This window comes from Notolabrus celidotus, chromosome 15 (genome assembly GCF_009762535.1).
Source record: "Notolabrus celidotus isolate fNotCel1 chromosome 15, fNotCel1.pri, whole genome shotgun sequence".
NCBI lineage: Eukaryota > Metazoa > Chordata > Actinopteri > Labriformes > Labridae > Notolabrus > Notolabrus celidotus.
The window spans coordinates 5,769,271-5,789,455 of NC_048286.1; the positions used below are offsets into that span (position 1 = coordinate 5,769,271).

Sequence of the window (20,185 nt, forward strand, 5' to 3'; positions counted from 1 at the left end):
AAAAAGTTCCCCAAATGCAAGACACAAAGCTTTACGCAGGAGTGCCTGCAGGGATTTTGGGCCCAATGAAAACATCATAACTGGCCTCAAACACAATACCATGAATGTTTTGAACATTATTTAATGTCCCAGTCAGTCATGGACCCTTCACTCTGTCAACACTTCCTCTGCTCATACGCTGCTCCATGGTTTTGTGTCTTACTTGACATTAGCTTTGTCATGTTTGCTCGGTATTCTCTAAAGTCTGTGCATGCTCTCCTTAAATCAATAATGAAGTACACTTAAATTCAAAAAGAGTTTGATTAAAACATTAAACTCATTAAAATATGTATGCTGAATATTGAGCTGGAACTGGGAGGATGTTAGCTTAGCTTGCTAACATGGCTGGGAACAGCTGGTCTGATTTTTACTGTGTTTTAATTTGTGATGTAAGGGGGAGAGTTTTTTTAAAAGTGCAAATATGTCAGGACTTGAAATTTTGTAATCCATGTGCACTGCACCTCTGTGTTACAGCTGCTTTTAAACATCACAGGGTTACGACCATCCTGATACAACACAATGTATGGCAATACAATATGATATAATAAAACACAAAACAATACAATACAATCAAGCAGCAACCTCCAGTCTGAAAATATGAAGCCCATTTGGAAGTGTTATAAACTGCAATTCATCAAGTGTCCACTTGAGGCTGGCTGCAGAAACACCGGAAACCACATACACACCCATTCAAAGAAGACGATCTTTACAGCAGAAATAAACATGTTTACAGCCTGGTTCAAAAAACAGCTTAGGTCTGAGGAGCTGATTTCTCTATCAGCACAAACTGTACGGGGTTGAAACTTTTTCTAACGTGACAGTTTAGAAGAGATAACGAGTTTTGCCCAAATAAGGACATGACTGACTTGATTGACAGGCAGGTACATTGTAGCTGTTGGCTAGGAGGCTCAAACCCCGCCTCTTTACGCCACACTCTTTTGGATGAGTTCAGCATTACCAATATGGCTGCCGCTGACGATTGGCTTCAAAACAGTGCTCAGGAACAGATGGGTGACATCATGGATACTACGTCCATTATTTATACAGTCTATGGATACGATATGATATGATACAGAATGAAAAAAACCCAAAATGATACAAAATTATTTGATTGATACAATTCAACAAGATACGATGTAATGCACCATGATGATGCGGAGCGGGCATATGATATAAAATGATGCAATACGATACAATCCGATATGTTACGATATGAGAGGAGGACTAAGAGGAGATGCGTGGGAAACATGCAAGATACTTTAAATTTCCAGATGGCTGGTATTCTCTGATTGCTTCTTCTGAATGTCCTCTGTGAATTGGTTGAGCTAAATTTACTGTTGAGTGTTAGTCTGAGATATTTCAAACAATCGACAGTGCGATGACGGGTTACCATGTCTAGAGTTTTACTGACATTTAACTACAAACAATGGACAGACAAGATGTTTTGTCAAACTGGATTACTAACAAATAGTCCCCAAAATGTGAAACTATTCCTTTAAAATGTTGTTAAACTAACCTACACTGATACACTTTGAGCATCTGCACACCATCTGCTTAACACTCCTACATGAATCAGACCTTCAGCCTCCCCTAAGTTTTCCACCTTGGTCCCGTGCCCATAAAAGAACAACACCACGGTTAATAAACGGTTATTTATAACCTTTAATTTCACCAATATCTAGCTGGCAAAGCATTTAATGTTCTTGTTTATTCTCACTGCTTAGCTTGACGAATACCAAAAATATGGGTATCAATGACGAATGCCTCCACAGCTGCTTATTACTCTGAATAACGACCACAATTAACGTCAGAGCGTGTGAAATGTGCATCCACAGCAGCATAAATTATGAGTCATTCACAGATTGAAAAGTATTGTTAGCAGAGCCCACAGAGACGGTTTCACTGAGAGCTGCACGAATGAGAGAAGATATCACGTTAAACTTCATTAGGGGAGCACGTGACGTGTACCTTATCTGTACATTACAGAGTTTCAAACTTTGTGTTTTTATTGAAAGGATAAAAACAGAAAATAAAAATTAGAGTGGGATAAAAAGAAAGCTTGTTTATTACAAATTCTGGGAGGCAAATAGAAAAATAAACACTTGTGAAAGCTTCGAAAAAAGCTGGTCCGTTACCCAGCGTCTTCAACAACACCCTGAGGAATTAATTTATTTGTGACAACTGGCAACTGCTGTATCGAGCAGAACACTGCAGTGACTGTTTAATGGGCCAACAACAGGGGAAAAAGTTCACCCTATCAAAAAAGAAGAGAAAATTCAGCAACAATAACTTTGCAAACCAGAGGAGCATATTTTGAAGTTTAGAAATGGACTGAAAATCGCTCCTGGCTAATCAGCTTATACCAAGTGGAGTTTGGCAGCACGCACAATAGTGTTCCTATGTCAAAACACTATGATTAATTCAAGCTGTGCCCTCGCAAATAAAGATAAAAACATCCCTGTTCTGAGGCGAGAAAATAAAACAGTCCCCTTTCTTTGCCGCTGAAAAGCAAGGCTTAAAAACGCCCATTGATATGCAGCACATGACTTTGTCTTTAATCTGTATTTTGAAATTGGGAGCAGGGGGGGGCTCGTCTGTATCAAAAGAAGGGCAGCTTCACTGCTTCATAAAGCCGTGTGTGCTGGGCTCAGGGAGGAGTCTGTTTGTCTTTAGAGAGTGTTCAGGGTTTTATGGCAGAGACCTCGAGGTCTGAGCCAGGCCCGCTGTTTGTTTCTCATAACGCAGCACCGAGGGGATCGATGAGCTGCTGGGTGCTGCTGCTCTCAGTGTGGGTGAATGACCTGATGTAAATGGAGAGAGAAAGAAAGACTGGGGGGTGTGGTGGAGCGCGGGTACTTTATAAAGTCATGAGTCATTGTTTGTTATTTTATTGAATAGAGGAAAAATAAACTTTTAGTTGGAATTAACCCTTTCATGCACTTTTAAAAGACCAATGAAGTCTGATTGGAATCAAGTACAAAAGCTATGCACTTATCGACCATGCCTGTGGAACACCCTACCTGAAGATCTATAAGCAAACTCAAGACTTACCTTTTTAGTCTCACTTTTAACTGAGTTTTGATCTTATAATTTCACATTACTTTATTTATTTATTTATTTCATTATTATCTAGCTCAAATTTTAGTGACTTCATTTATTTATTATTTAAAGAACAGCATCTTATTTTCTTTTAGTGTTTTAATATTATTAGTTTTTTATTACCTTAAAAAAATATTTTCTTTTATTTTGGTGATTTTAATTTCCTGTGTTGAGTTTTAACATCTTATTTTACCTCCAGTGTTTCCTCATTAAGATATCATGAGAGCGTTTCCTCAGTTTGTTCAGCAACTTCTTCTTTTTTATCTTTCATTTATTTATTTATTTTATTTTTATTGTTATTATTATTATTGTTGCATAAATTGTGTTCTTAACCTTAGGATTTTGGGGTGGGTTTGGTGTTGGGATTAGGATTTATTTGTATTTTTCATTTTTTTATATATATCTTTTTTTTTAAATGTATTCTACTTTTGGTTGTTTTTATGTACAGCACTTTGTGTTATAATGTCATTGTATGAAAAGCGCTTTATAAATAAACTCTGATTGATTGATTGATTGATTGATTGATTAATTAATCATAAACTGGACATTCTTTATAGCAATTAGCTACATTTCAATTAAATAAGACACAATAGAGGAAAATGAAGGGAAATATGAAACATGTTTAACATTCTCGAGCAGGTATCCTGTTGTGTGAGACGGGAACCCAGATGTCTGCCGAGTCTGCATTCTGTGTTGCAATGTGCAATGAAATGATAGCCAATCAGGAAGCAAGCTGACTGATGAGGGAAGCACAACAAACCAGCCATAGCCACAATATTAAACATAAAGCATGGAGTTAGACGGACGTCAGTAATGGAGGATACAGTGATTGTAATTATGACTAGCAGCTTCTTTAGACATCAGGATTTACAGGGGAACAATAAAAAGCATAAAATGAGACTACTAGTTTATGCATTTGAGAACACAGTCATTCATTCATTCATTCATTCATTCATTCATTCATTCATTCCTTTCTTTCTTTAAATAGTGTCTATACAAGCTGTTTTGGCAGATCTGTGTTCAAGAGAGCAGCTGCTATCAGGCTGGATGCTCTTCCCTCCAAAACCCCTGCAGGTTTGTGTTTGGGATGGTAAACAGGTCCATGTTGAGGACCGTGGATTATGGGACAGGTGTGGGTTCTGTGGGACAAGGGCACAAGGGGATTTAAAGGTGAGGAGGAGGAGGAGGAGGAGGATTGCGTGTGCGTGTGTGTGTGTGTGTGTGTGTGTGTGTGTGTGTGTGTGTGTGTGTGTGTGTGTGTGCGTGTGCGTGTGCGTGTGCGTGTGCGTGTGCATGTGATTCAGAAGTTGACCAGTAGCCAGTGGAGATGGAGGGTGAGGGTGGGGGTGATGTGCTGCTGCCAGGGCTCGGTGTGGGTGACAGCCCTGGGTCCTGGCAGCTTGAGCTCTAAGAATGGGAGCCTGTCCAGGGCTTTAGAATAGTCCATGTTACATGTTTATATTAATGCAACTTAACAATCACAGCAGTCTGTTGAAGCTTTGCATCATTTTTCACATCATCTCAGTCGATTATCGTCAAGGCTCTACATCTTCTAGTCTCTGAGTCTTTCCTCAAAGTCTGAAGAGACAAGTGGTTCTTTAAGCATTGTTGTGTTTTATCTAAAAGGTCTCTCCTTAAACCTGATTTTGTTCCCTTTAATGCACAAACATGTTCTGGAATAACAAAACGCCTCCTTGCATTGAGACAGCGGGATGAAATAACGCAGTTAGACGATGTTTGTGGAGTTTGACTGATTTAAAAACATTGAGAGAAAATGTTTTCTCTTCAAAGACAAACTATGCAAATGATTGTTTACCCACACACACTCTATAAGTGTGTTAGCCTGCAAGTGTGTGACCCAGTCGGACCTCTACTGCATTAACTAAAACAGTGTTAGATACCGTGTGTGTTGGTGCTTTCCTCAGACTCCTCCTGCTGCGTCTGTTTTGTTGTTAGCTGCAAATTTGGTAGTCCGGGTGAGTCCTCTCGCCCAGCATGGCCAGATTTTTCTTTCAGACCACACACACACACTCATACACACACATACATACATGTTTTACACACACACGTGCACACACACAACCACTTAATCCCCATTTCCCTAAGCAGTCCAGTGCACGACACTGAGAATCCCATCAATGTCACAGTTTGAATCACTGCAGTACAATCAACTGGCAGCTACTGAGTAGAAAACCAATGAATCTGTCAACTCAGTCGCCTGGTGAACGGAGGGAAAAAAAAGCCTCTTTGTTTTAGTGCCAGCACCCGAGGGGGGCAGCCATCCGCCAGCAACAATAGCACGACCATGTGGACAGAGCGCACGCGGATGCCCATCACCTGAGAATCAAACCAATAAAAACACATCATCTTTCCCAGCGGCTGTAATAACGTCTGACTGAGCTGCAGACGAACAATAGGTGTCATTTCATTAGAGATTCTCCACCAGGGAGGCTTTTATTACTATTAGAAGCTTTTGTGCAAAAACTACTGAATACTTGAGGGCAAAGGGGGAACACACAACTGCCAGGAGGGAAGACAGGGGGCTGAAAAGATTTCTGAGATGAAAATGCAGATAGCAAGAGGTGAAAATAACACGCTGTGAAAGACCTGCAGAGGAGTTTTTTCCCCTCTTTTCATTTTGTCTTGTCTCGCTCTATTTGCATAATTAGTAAGGAGGTTATTGCCAGGGGTGCTGGGCCTTGAAAGCTATTGGCCTGAAGGAATAATTAAGTCTCTCTCTTATCCCAGGCATCTTCAGAGTGCACAAAGCCAGCGAGTGATCTAAGAGTGAGCACAGGCCAAAGCAGATATCTCCTGAATGGGAATGATGTTGTCTTCTAAGAAAGACTAATGCATGATTTATGTTTGGTGGCACCGTTGCGATGAGGGAACGAGTTGGAGACCCCCCCCAGCACTCCCTCGCACACATGCACACATTTATATTTATTCAAAGGAGGTTTGCTGAGCATGCAAAGCTCGGCCTGCTATTCACACACGTTCACATCTGGGAGCTGCCAAGTGCATCTGCAGCTTTCCTCTCCTGGCTTCTGAGCAGCAGCAGAAGAGCAGCAGCAGCTGACGGCCGGGCATCTGCTACTCCAGACTGCTCCGTGGTTTTAAAGCAGTCATGACACAACTGTTTGTTTGTGAAGCACCACATTTATGTCCGTGCACAGAGCGGTGGTGCTTGTGGCGGCAGCAAATTGACTCGTGCAACTCCACGCAGGACCACACAAGTTTAAAGAAACAGACCCTTCAGCTGCTCTGTTATTAGGAGCTGTAATTTTGTGATTTGGATTGTTCACTCGGTTTTATATGCTTGGCTGCTCTGTTGGACATCTATTGCATGTCTGTCAGAAGAAGAAGAGTAATTCTCTAGACTCTGGAGCCTGACTGTTACTCCTGTGTTGAATTAAGTAAGCCTATAGTTTTGGTGTTAATGCTTGATCTGTCTCAGCTTCTGCAAAAGAGCAAAGACATTTTGCAGAGCCCTCTTCATTGCCACATGAGTACATTATAGGGGATTTCGATCACAAAGGCCCAGGATGTAACAGGTTGGACTTTCTTTTTATCTCTCTGAGTAGTTTTATTTAAGCCCTGATGGCTGAAGGAGGTTTAAACAGTATTTCTGACCTCACTTGATCAAAATGTTCTCTTGGGGACACAAAGTCAAAGTTGGCTTGATGGCAAGTTAGGTATGCAACTCCTTTGAGAAGTAACACAAATCTCTGCAGAGGGGACTGAAACAACTATGATAGGTTGAAAACTGGGAACAGTGTGCTTATTGCTAGTTTGCAGTCAGCTGCTATGACCGGGTGACCGACAGAAAGCCTTAACTCATACGGGGATACCCAATTTTGATGTCTCTTTCAATCCATCAATCAATCAGACTTTATTTGAGAAGCACTTTTCATACAATGACATTGTAACACAAAGTGCTATACATAAAAACAACTTCAAATATAATGAATAAAAAAAGATATGTATAAAAATGGAAATAAAAAGACCCCTCCATCCTAATCCCAAACCTAGCCCCAATCCCAAAACGCACCCCACAAGGTTAAGAACACAATATATGCAATAATAACAATAAATAAGTACATTAAAAATAAATGCTACATTGCTGATAGAACTGAGGGGTTTGTGTATGCATATTCTAAGCTCAAAGCATCGGCAAAACCCATCGCCAACAAGTCTGGATGATGTAACAGCAGCACTGTAGCTGCACCAGTACAGAAGTATTGATGCTCAGAATGGCAAAGGTATTTGAGTACAGGAATATACAATCTTTGGAGATCTTTGGACATTTTCTCACGGTTTGCTCCAAAGCTCAGAACTGAACTGGGACAAAGGAGTATGCTTGAAATGGATTAAAAAAAAGAGATGACGCTGAATTAACTGGTCTTATTGGGTTATTTTAAGGTTACAATAAAGAACTTGTAAGAGGACACAACTGGATGTAGATGATACAATTGCTTGATACAATTTTGTTACACTCATTATTGTGGTCAGTTTCGGGCAAATATTTGCTGTTTCATGTTGATGGTTGGTGTGTTTTATTAAAGCTTTAAGTTGAGGAGGGGAGGGGGGGATTTTTTGCCTTTATTAGATAGGACAGCTGAAGAGAGACAGGAAGCATGTGGAGCAGACAGTGGGGGGAAGACATGCAGTAAAGAGTTGGCTGTGAGTCGAACATGTGACGCCTGCAACAAGGTCCAAAGCCTCTGCACACTTAAACCACTGGGCTGAACTGGTGTCCCTTATTCCATGCTCTCACTGTATTATAGTAATTTATTTCACATTATGTTTCTGTGTATGACTGCTCATTGTTCTTCAGGAACTTAAAAACAGGCAGCTGATAAATCAGGGTTAAGTATTGAAGATTTTTTGTGCTTTTTGGGTGTTTACCTCTCGAGTGGTATCCAGCCAAATGATCTTATCTTGAGCTGCCTATTTCTGCCTAGTCTTTAATAAAACTGGACTGAATGAAATGTATTTTTAGAACCTGGGAAAGAAATCCACACCAACATGCTGTCAACAGCAGAGTCCATCAGCTTAAACTTTGAGCCTGCTGGCCTTCATCCTCTGTGCTTAGCCCACAGAGGCAAATTAAACAACGATCCAATGAAGCCGTAATCCTCCAACTATTTCTCCAATCTCTTTTGACACAAAACTGCAGAGCCACGCTCCGAAAAAAGAAAGTGCTGCTATGATACGTGGAGGTCAAGCTGAGCACATGGAGAGATGGACCAGTATTTGTCAGTCTTAACGCCAACTTCATTTGAACTGATTCAGAAAACACACTGAGGAGGAAGATATGAAATATTTGACAAGATTAATCGGGTCTTTGATTTCCCTTCAGGTGGCAGAAATCCACTGATCAAGGATAAAGAGTTTAATAAGCAAAGAGATGTCTTGTGTGTCTTCGATAGTTAGTGAATGAGCATCAAGCCACAGACCCGCCTCAGAGGTCTCCAGGACTTGACGTCCCATCTCGTCGAGGCTGTGTGAAGAATTTCAACAAACTCCTCCATGACCTCTCAATTTATCTACTTAACCCCTCCAATCTGAGGAGAGACACACAAACACACGTGACAGCGGATCAGAGAGCAGCAGGTGCTGCTTTTTGGAAGAGTCAGATGTGTTTTTTATTAATCCTCCGGGGATGAGGGTTGCATGTCATTAAACTCTATGACAGCACAGGTCACAGGAGGTGAGCACCACCATCTTTTGTATAATCCTGCCTGCTTGGATGATCGTATCCTGCTCCACATTTTGAACAACACTTCATTTATCTAAGGTGAGATTGGGGTCAGACTGACAAACAAAAATAACTTTGCATTTCATCTGTTACTCTCCATTTTAGTCCTCCTGATTTATTCTGGCATCCTACTCTCTCACCATTGCCCTTAAAGGTGACATATCACGCTTTTTTCATCAATATATATTGGTCTAAGAGGTCCCCAAAACATGTCTTTAAAGTTTATGCTCAAAAAAACACTTTAAAATCAGATTTTGGTCTGCCTGAAAAACCCTCTTCTTCAGTCCTCCTCAGAAGACTCTGTTTTCTCTCTGACCACGCCCCCTCCGGAAGTGGATGTGCCTCGGCTGTCCAGCACGTTGATCTAATGTTTACATGTTGGCTGAATATACACGGCTGCTCAGAGATCACGTTACTTCAACTCTCTGAATCTGATCCAGAATCTGATCCTGAAGGAGAGGCGCCTGCAGCAGGACCTTTCTGAAGGATTGGTCACAGATTCTGTGTTTCTTGTTGTTTTATTTATCAGTATGTAGACGTGTGTCTTGGTACACAGCTACAGCTATGAACATGTAGCTATGTGGCTATGCTAATTAGCGCTAGCACTTATCCATGACAAATAAAAATCATCCACTAGATCTTCAAATCTGCAGACGTGTGGAGTAAAACCGACCTCTGCCAGAGAGGTAGCGGGACCTTTTCTGAAGGATTGGTCACAGATTCTGTGTTACTTCTTGTTTTATTTGTCAGTATGTAGACGTGTGTCTTGGTACACAGCTACGACATGTAGCTATGTAGCTATGCTAACTAGCGCTAGCACTTTTACATGGAAAATAAAAATCATCCACTAAATCTTCAAATCTGCAGACGTGGGGAGTAAAACCGACCTTTGTGTTTATTAAGACAGCCTACAACTAGCATGCCTCCCTCCTAAGCTCCTTGTTAGCACACATTTGTGCAGGTAATGAAAAATGGAGGGGGGATTCAGTATTATTTTATACAGTCTATGGGCTGAACAAGCTCCGAGCTCTGACTCCGTGACAGACCGGATATTGTTGTTACGTAACAAAAACACGGAAGTGTGAAACGGCTCGTTTCACACACATTTACAGAAAGGTGAAGAAATCAAAACAGGGGCAGAATGGATTTTTTTCATTCTCGGGGTGTTTGTAGACATGCCAGGGACACATATTTCAGGTAAAGAACCATTAAAAAGTCCATTTTGCATGATATGTCACCTTTAAACCCTGATGTTTCCCTGTCTCCTTTAACTAAAGACTAAACAACATAAAAACACATTCCTCTTCTCTCTTTCTTTTCAGGTACTTTATAACCGTGCCTGTTTTTTTTCTTCTATTTAGATGTATTCTCTACTTAAAACAGCACCACACAATCTCTGCCAGAGTAAATAAACCAGCTCTGAACTTAACTAAAAACAGACAACCCCTTGACAATGGTTATTAACTTTCACTAACATGAGCAACTCCAGAGACAAACTGATCACACGTCATGTCAAATCAATCCACGGAAAAGCAGCGGCTGTTTTCGGAGGGTGTTAGTAGATCTCTGATGTATGATGAGGCAAGGCAGCGTAGCAGGCAAGAGCAACTTTAAGTTACCTGTGGCTACAAAGAAACTTAAACCATGAGCGGTGGTGATGATAGCAGCAGGGTTCAAAGTTGTGACATTAGTTTCTTTTTAAAGGTGTGTGAACCGCAGAGCTCAGAGAAGAAGGAGAGCTGAATGAGGACAGTTTCATGTTCAATCCACCGCAACAGGCAGAGAAGAATCCATCACCATGGATTGGCATAACTGGAAACACTGGGACTATTTTATAAAACCTGTTTACATGAATAATTTTAAATCAATAATATAATATTTTAATCAACGTGTTTGTATTTTAACTAAGTAGCTGGTAAAGAAGCGGGATAACATATGGTTAGCAGGTAGTTATGGGACATAGAACCACTTCAGGGTGGACAAGATACAACTCCTTACATATGACTCAAATATAACAGATGATAACTTTTATCCTCTAACTTCCCCGTGATGTTGCAGCTGTGTGTTCTGATTAACTGATCTCTGCTGACAGGATGAAGTTGATTTATTCCGGCCTTATAAGGTACATAACTTTAATCAGCTCTGGCTGATGTAAAAACAGATACAGACATCAGCTTCTGTAACACACTTAGTGACAATGATTTTGTTTGCCACGGCTGAGCAGACAAGCGTTGGATCACCTCCATATCTCCTCCATGCTTCACTTCAAACCCTGAGCACTCATTATGCGTCCTCACTGTTTGTTAAGCACGGATGAACGCAGCCACTGTGACAGTCTCCTGAAACTTCACCTATTAACACTTCCTCTATCACAGACATCTCACTTTTTTTTCCTCTTTGCCACGGAGAGCGAAGTGTTATTGTGCACTGAGTGGCTTTAAAAAGAGTTCACACTGTTGTGTGAGGTGGCATGGATTAATGATGGAAAGTTTGTTAAGAAAACTAAAGATTCAAAGTTGGTTAATAAGTCTGCTGAGTTTCTTCACATGGATGAAAAATGTATAGTTGTAAAAGTGACAAACAGTAACAACTTCTGGTCGACTGAAGCTGTCCTTGGCGACACCATAACCCAATCAATCAGTGCTACACACATACACAAGGGTGTAGAGCCCTGACACACACACATAATACAGTTGTCCTTGCTTATCTTTCACTTCTGTCATCCATGCAAACACAAACACAAACAAGAATCTATCACCTGCAGGCTGTTTTTTTCACACGTTTTTCTGTCTGACATTTTCAAGACATCAAAAGCCCCTGAGTCCTGACAGGATCTGAGACCAGATGACACACTATGCGTGTATTGTATGTTGACTAAGCCTACCAGGCTTGACCGCAGAATCCACACGCTAACAGATTTGAAACATGACATTCACAGTTGTGATCTAAGAGTTGCTTCACTGTCTTTAGGGTTTGTATAATGGGTTATAACCTTGATATTTGCATAAAACACTAGCACCAATATCAGTCTTAGCATAGCATAGTAACTCCTAAACTAAGGGACGAGACCGTACACTGTATAATAAATGGACGTAGTATCCGTGACGTCACCCATCTGTTTTGGAAGTGCTGTTTTGAAGCCAATCGGCGGCGGCCATATTGAAAATGTTGAACTCAACACAATTTCTGTCGAGCCAGTGTGGCATAAAGAGGCGGGTTTTGAGCCTCCTTGCAGCTACAGTGTTCTCGCCTGTCAATCAAGTCAGCTGTGCCTCTCATAATGCAAAAATCGTAATCTTTCAAGCTATTCAGGCTAATATCATTTTTGTACCAGACTGTAAACATGTTTATTTCTGCTGTAAAGATAGTCTTTTTTTAATTGGTGTGTATGTAGTTTCTGGAACTTCCAGAGCCAGTCTCAAGTGGACACTCAAGGAACTGCAGTTTTAACACATCCGCATTGGCTTCAATTCTCGGAGGTTGCCATTTGAACGAGACCCCCCCGGGGGGGATGTGGCAAGGCTTGACATAAACACACCATTCTGCATTGTTTGCAGAGCATGGTTAATTTTGTAAAAGCAACACTAGGCAAACAAAAGACTGAGGATGAATCTCCGTTATTTGGAAGTTGCATGTTGCAGTGTCTCTTTTTAATGTGCCTGCTAAAGTGGCTTCTTTTTTTAAAGTGATATATTTTTTGGCTTTTTACACCTTTATGTATAGAGGAGAGGACACTGGGAGAGAGTGGGGGAATGACATGCGGGAAAGAGGTCACAGGCTGGATCCGAACCCGGGCCACCCACTACGTGGGTGCGCAACTTAAGCATAAGGCTAAGTCCGCGCCCAAAAGTGGCTGCTTTTTAAATATTCCAGATTCAAAAGATGTAGAGATGTGTTGGCAAAGGACATGTCTGATTGTGTGTTTTAGAGTTCATGGCATTTAGAAATGTGCTTATGTGTCAGTGTTTATGGTAATGAGTAAAAGGGCCTTGAAAATATTGTCATCTACCCAAGGGGGGCCCTGCAGAAGCAGTTTGGGCACCACTGGCATTGCAGCACCGGTATGCATGAGACTGAGATTCACCTCAGAGTGCACATAACCCGACAGTTCCTCAAGTTCAACATGCCGAAGGGCGAAAAGTCAGTCTTACCTATTGTGCGAGGAATCATGCCTTGCCGTGGCATAAGATTGTCATCGAGTCCCTCCAGGCCACCGTACAAAGAGTGGGAGATTCTACGCTCATGGTCATCTAGGGTCATGTTCATCATCTGCTGAGGTCCGAGCGGACTCCCTGGTGCCTCCTGAAAGAAAACCAAAAAAAAGATATTATTGTATTTACCCCATCAATGTGCTTATATTTTATTGCCCTGCATGGTTTAATCTCCCTGATGGGTTCTTGGCTAAAACTAGCAAAGGTTACAGTACAGTTTGAGTCAAAGTTTGGCTTTGAGTTCATTAAGAATGTAAAACTGGAATGCACTTGGTGTGTTGACAGATCTCAACACATAAACCAGAAAGAGGAGGAATCCTGTTAACATCACACAGAGAGTGCGAGCAAGTAGAAAATCAGCCATGCTAACAGTAATGGATGGATACACCGGCAGCTATCGATGCTAATGTTAGCGGTGTGATAACCAGGATAAATGGACATAGATTTCCAATAGACTGTTAGCGAGCTGGAGTTCTCCCACAGGGAACGGTTCGCTTGCTAGCGTCTTGACATTTCCCTCCAGACCTCTGATGACACTCTGTTTGCTGGACAAATAGACCATTTGCTGGCCCTGTCACCAATAAACACACACCCATGGCCTGATATGTGGTGTGTACTGTATGTGTGAGTGTATATGTGTTTGTCCACTGGATAGTTGACCCTATTGATCGGCTATGGTTTCTGCATTCATTGCTGAAGGTGTCGACAGCTCATGCCATAAAGATAACCGCCATGGCCTGCATCACATATCAGGAGATAACGCCATCACACTCCAGTTCATACTGGAGCTAAATTACCCGGATCAATAACTATAACTAGCTGGGCTGGGGTTCGATTTTGGCAGAAGGTCTCTGCTCAATGATCCTCTCAGTCCACCAAACGGCTGAAGTGCTCGAATAACTGCTGTCGCATGGATTTTGATGTAAACAAACAAGCCCAGCTAACAGATCAACACATATGTGGGTACTTCAGGAAGTTGGCAGAAGTGTGATGAGCAATGAGGTGACTGTCAGACTATAAAGGCTGCTATACAGTCTCAATTTGATCTCCTGCATAACAAACAACTAGCTTTCCTGAGTGGAAAGGTGCCAGTTTGGCTGTTCAATCACTCGCCCCATGTAGAGGCTTTAGTCCTGGAAGCGAGCGTCCGAAGAGCTCCAGTCTGACATGAAGTTTGTGTGACATGTGGCTCTTTGCTGCAAGTCATTCCCCACTCTCTCTGCCCAGTTTCTTGCTCTGTCCACTGTCCTGTCTCTGTTCATACAGGCATGAGAGTCCACTCAGAGCTGCATATTGAGTATGAAAAGTCAACATCGCTGTTGACTGGAAGAAATATCAATATCCAAAAATGATGGAACCAAACCATGATGGACGCCTTGAATATGCATCCACCTTGAGAAGACTCCTTTTCTTTGTTTATTATTGTAATTATTATTAGTTAACAAGTATACCTAGCATTTAATAGTCCAGTTTATTCCAGTCTAGGTCTGGATCACTGTATAAAAGGAGAGCCCAGGACTAGAGAGTATTTCACCGACTGTTGCTTAAATCACACCTCTGTTACTTGCAATGTTTATCATGCTAGATACAGCGTTTTTTTAATACAGTAATGGTATACAATATATTTTTTAAGATTTATTATTTCATTTTGATGTGTTTAAAGCCACTGTGAGGAGTTTTTGCTGATTACAAAACAAACTAATGTTGATACTGATTGCTTTATATGACCTACAAAAGCAAACAAGACCATGGTTGACTAGATTGTTGTTTAATAAGCTATGTAGAAGATAAATATATGGTTGAAGTCACCGGAGATCAGGCAGAGGGCACTCTGGTGGTCTGTCTGGAGTCTGGCTATGGCAGATTTTGGCCTACATATAATAATAATAATAATAATAATAATTATTATTATAATAATAATAATAATAATAATATTACTTTTATTTATATAGCACCTTTTAAAAACCATGGTTGCTTCATAAATAATACAAAATCCACATCTTAAAATAATGGTATATTTATATTTGTTTATTTAGGTACTGTGAAAAAATTAACTTTTTCACAATATCTTAATATTTTTAAAAGTACTAGTACAGTATGATAACTCCAGCCTGTGAGACCATTTAATAATTGAATCAAATATAAGCTACCAGTGAGGCACCATGGGTACTTCATTTCAAGGCTGACTTGGAGGATGTGAGAATATCTTAAGAGTCCATATTCCACTCGATATATCGCTGGGAAGGTCTCGCTTATAGATTGAGTTAGCAGAAAATGAACTCAAGGCCCTGAAGTTAATCATATATTTTAAATGCAGGTAGTAAAAATGGAAATCTAGCACAAAGGTATAAGTACCTACATTTATCGTCAGGCAAAGGGCTTATGTAAATGTGCCCTCAGTAGGAATGATCTCAGCTTCAGGAGTACTCCATAAAATAACATTATATTATAGCAATACTAAAAAAGGTTAAAAATAACGACTGATAACATCAACATCTGAGTTTAGATTCTAGTTTCAAACTGGTGAAGATGAGTTCTGAATAAATAAAATGAATATGAGCGCAAAGACCAATCAAGACACAACCAATCCTCCACAGGAGCTAACTAATACGTGGGGTCACCATATGGCGTGGGGACTGTGAGCTCCCGGCTCTAAATGAGAAAGGTAATGAATTGGCCGGCTGAAGGGGCCGAGGTGAAAAGGCTCAGTATTAACCGAGGGGATTCGCCATACTGACTGAAGCCGCATCCACAGATCACTCTGCAGCTCATCGCATATTCAACAGGACTATAATTGAGCTCCGGGAAGGTCTCGATCCCACCGGGTGCTGACGGGGATGAGGAAGTCAGCTGCTTGGGGTTGGCTGTGTTTCTGTGGGGATGACTGAAGGAGCAGGAGCATTTGGGTTTGTGATTTATGCAAGGGCAAACATTTAAGATTGATTTTTGATTGGCTGTCAGGGGACGGAGAGTAAGTACAGGATTATTTGATCCCATATGTCAGTGTGAGTGTCACAACATGTCAAAAAGAACCACAGATTTCATTCTATACTTATAAAAGGTAATATGATTTAATGTAATGTCTAATTAAATGCTGTTTTTTAGGTCTCTGGACTCTGTAGGGACTTTTCCAGCAGCTCTGAGCATCCTCTCTCTCTCTCAGTAACAGTGTATTAAATAGTTGTTTCCCTCCTCTCTGAGTGCCTTGGACACTTTTCTTATAAATAGCCAGACGACTCGGACAGCCTCAGGCCATGCCTCCGGCTCTGCATGTGAAGCAGAGATTGACGAGGCTCCCGGTGCTCAAGTTCTGTTCATCCAGCGGGCTGTCCGTGGAGTCTGACTGCCTTGACACGGCTACGCAGCGCTCAAACACACAGGCTATCTGTTTTCAAACTCACACACAGTAAGATCCTTGGAAATAAATGCATACATACATAAGCAGGATGCACACTCACATACACACAGACACATAAAGGTGTGCATGTACACACACAGAGATACACAAATATAAAACACACCTCCAGGCTTAGCCTCTGCTTTCAATTACCAGACGGGCCGAGGGGAAATCAAAACTCTGACACACCGGGTTGGAAAAAGGAGAGCAGGGAAGCCAGGCAGTGCCAGAGGCGTACTCGTGCACACCTCCGTGCACGCTCACACACAGGCATACAGCAGCAGAGCACAGGCTCAGCCTCGGCTTTCAAGCAGGCGACAGGCAGAGGTGTACAGAGAATGTAAAAACATGACATTGAGGGGAGGAAAAAGTTGTGTAGCTCCGTTCACAGCCATGTTTTTTTTTTTTTCTTCTTCCTCCAGCTGCCTCAAGAGAGGTGAGCGAGCGTGCGTGGGAGGATGGTGGTGAACTACTCTGACCCGACTACTTACTTTTATTTCATGAAATGATTTCTTGCTGCTCATGAGGGCATTTCCCAGCGGTTTGCTTTGAGGGTTTTCTTGCACATTTATCACACAAAGGGTCTTATTGAAGCAGGGATGTGGGTGCAAGTGTCTTTATTCAGAACCGCAGTGTCAGATGAAATGAGGACATTTTTGTTTTGTCTTAAAAACACATCGTAACTACAATTTAACATAAAATAGAACCACATCATGATCATTTGATTTAAATTATAAGAGTAAATATGTTAGATCTGGATTATTAATAGTTGTATAGACAGATGAGTTGTGGGTCTGCCTTCCTAATGCTTTTACTATCTGAGTATTTCTCAAGCTGCAACCTTTGGTCTTAAAATATGAGCCCCCCCTGATGAAATGCTAAAAACGATCTTTACCTGCAGAAATAAACATGTTTAACGTCTGGTTCAAATAACGGTTTAGGTCTGAATAGCTAATTTCTCTATCGGCGCACACTGTACAGGGGTGAACTTGTTATTTGAAGATTCAAACTTATGAGTTTTACCCAAATAAGGGCATGACTAGCTTGACTGACAGGTGGGCACCCTGTAGATGTTAGGGAAAAGGCCAAAGCCTGCCTCTTTACCTCACACTTGCTGGACAGACGTTAGGTTGGGTTCAGCATTTCCAGTATGGCACCCGCCAAAGATCGGCTTTAAAACAGATGTGTGACATCACAGATATTACATCCATTAATTATACAGTCTATGGTAGGAGCCACTTGCCTCTACTTATTGTGCAATCCATAAAAGATATCAAATGTTGCCACTTTTGCTGTGTAGGTCACGTTTCATGGATTTTCGAGTCCCTCAAGCCAATGATGTGTTCAGAAAAAAAGCCACATTTATCGTCCCGAGCTCTCGAGCTGAGCGCAGTGAAAAAGAAAACGTCTACCTCAAAACTGCTGATGTGGAACTGTTCCTGAAAATCAGCAAGTAAAGAAATATCAGAGCAGTAACTGTGAATGAAATCACTCCCTCATTTACTCCATAACAACCGTTGAAACGTCCTTGTGCAGGGTGTTAGACCCCCCCCCCCCCCCCCCCCCCCTCAGTTTTTCCACTGGAGCAGCTCAGAGGTCAGCCGTACAGTACCTCGGCTGTAATGTGCAGCTCTGAGGTGTGAACATGTGAAACTCGACTGTGAAGCAGGCGGCTGCAGCTGCAAAAGGTCACAAGAGCTCAGTCAGAGTAAATCAAACAATTAATCATGACTCATTTCCTGTCGGACCTCTTTCAGAATAACGTCATGTTTTGATTAAGTGGTGTGCCATTCTGATACTGTGTTTTATTCTGATAGTATGTCTTTGCTGTTTCTGTTTTGAGAATATTTATAGAGACTGATCACACACTCTGACTGAAATACATTTGTCCTTCACCATATTCCTCACCTCATTTCTTTTGGTGACCCGCCTGGCCACGATCAGCTGGATCGTCCCACGTTTGTTGCCCTCCGTCGACATGGACTTGCGTAGCGTCTCCATCGCGTCCTGGTTGGTTTTGCCCAGTAATGACTCTCCATTAACGGCAATCAGCTGGTCGTTGACTCGCAGCCGCCCGTCCTGATAAGAAATCGAACATCAGCAATGTTTCAAAACTCTCAGAAGCACACATTGCATTTTTCCAGCAACCAAACCTCACATGCTGCGTGATGAAAAAGCAACTTGACAATCACCATTATCTCTTCAGACTAACAGTGGCGCTCTCTGAGTGTATCCTGTTTGTAGTCATGATCTCATCTCTTAACAGAGAAGTGTGCTTTTAAGTCCATTATTATGTTCTGTCAACACTCGCTTGCATGAAAGTAATCAAGCTAAGAGACGAGTGGAACTGACAGCAGCACAGTGGAGGGAAACAGAGCACTTTGTCTTCATAGATTTGATCACAGATTGAGCTTTTCTTCAGAGTCACGAGGAACAGAGACATCTTTCTACTCTGATTTCTCCGCCAAGGGCGTTTGGGGAATTTGAAAGAGGTAATATTAAGGTAAAAGAAAAAGATGTTCCCAGTTTGTTGCATGACTTCTCCCTTTTATCCTGTCACTTTGTAAAAAGACTGCGAGGAGACATATATATTTAAAGCCTTGTATGACCTTCTAAGTTTGTATCTCTCGACGTATAAAGGGTTTGTTTGAAAGAGGTGAGTGCAGCAGCTCGCTGTGGAGAGAGGTAAATCAGGTTATGGAGTCTACCACTGAGAAGAGAAACTTATCAAGGTTACACAAATAAAAACAGACAGACAGAAAGAACTCACTAATGTTGACATAAAGACCTCATGTAGTGCTGGCTCAGCTCAGTGGTTTAGGAGTGTGCCTTATATACAGGGCTATAGTTTTGGTTGCAGTGAGGAAAGGCAAGTTTATTTGTATAGCACGTTTCTGCAACAAGGAAAGTCAAAATGCTTCACAAAGAGGTCAGAAAACACAGACTCAAAGACAACATTTCTTCCCCCACTCTCTACTCCCATATCTACTCTCTCTCTCTTCGTCTGTCCCAGTCCTGAAACACATTGGCAATTGCTGTCTATCGTCAACTGACGACCCTAAACAAAATCTGTTTCTGGAACAGATGCCAGCTTTTCAGTAATTCTGGTTTATCCAACGATATGTGGCAGGTGACTTCCTTTTCTGTCTGATCCGTGTCCAGTCCATCTCTGATCCCTCACAGCACCGGATCTGATAGGTTTCTATTCTAGTCAATGTGTTAACTTCCACTGGATCCGCTCTGTTGTGTTCCGGATGTGTCTCTGATCTGGCAGGACGGAGCCCTTCGGATCATATACGCAAGACTTGTATATCTCAACACAGCAGATGGAATGGGACAGGAAGTCAGGCACCGAAACAAAATGAAAACATCCGGTTAGTTTTCGGGGGAACCTCATTCGCATGACTCTAGCGGTCCCGCGTTCCTGCTCCGTGCTGCGTTCTGAAAAAGCAACCAATGGGTAATGACGGACGAAAGAGCACGGAGCCGGAAAGCAGCGAATCAGAGACGGACCAGACACAGATCTGGTAGAAGTCCATTGTCAGTTTGCTTACAATTTAAGGGTCTTTAGTTTGCAGAAATGTAACAACTCCATAATAAAGGTTTATAAAAAAGTAAAAATGCAAACTTTGTAAGGGCCTGTCCTCAAGAAGATAAAAACTTTAACGCTGGTTGTTT

General features: G+C 41.6%; 1 protein-coding gene across 4 annotated transcripts in view; it reads right to left on the minus strand.

The window, feature by feature from the left end:
• pard3ab (par-3 family cell polarity regulator alpha, b) overlaps positions 1–20,185 on the minus strand; it is a 372,199-nt gene that overhangs the window by 125,358 nt on the left and 226,656 nt on the right. For all 4 annotated transcript variants that reach the window (XM_034702113.1, XM_034702112.1, XM_034702111.1 and 1 more), the window contains 2 exons: positions 18,416–18,586; positions 13,051–13,201 (listed from right to left, as the gene is read on the minus strand). In XM_034702113.1, the coding sequence (XP_034558004.1) occupies positions 13,051–13,201; positions 18,416–18,586 (322 nt within the window). The remainder of the gene's footprint in view (positions 1–13,050; positions 13,202–18,415; positions 18,587–20,185) is intronic.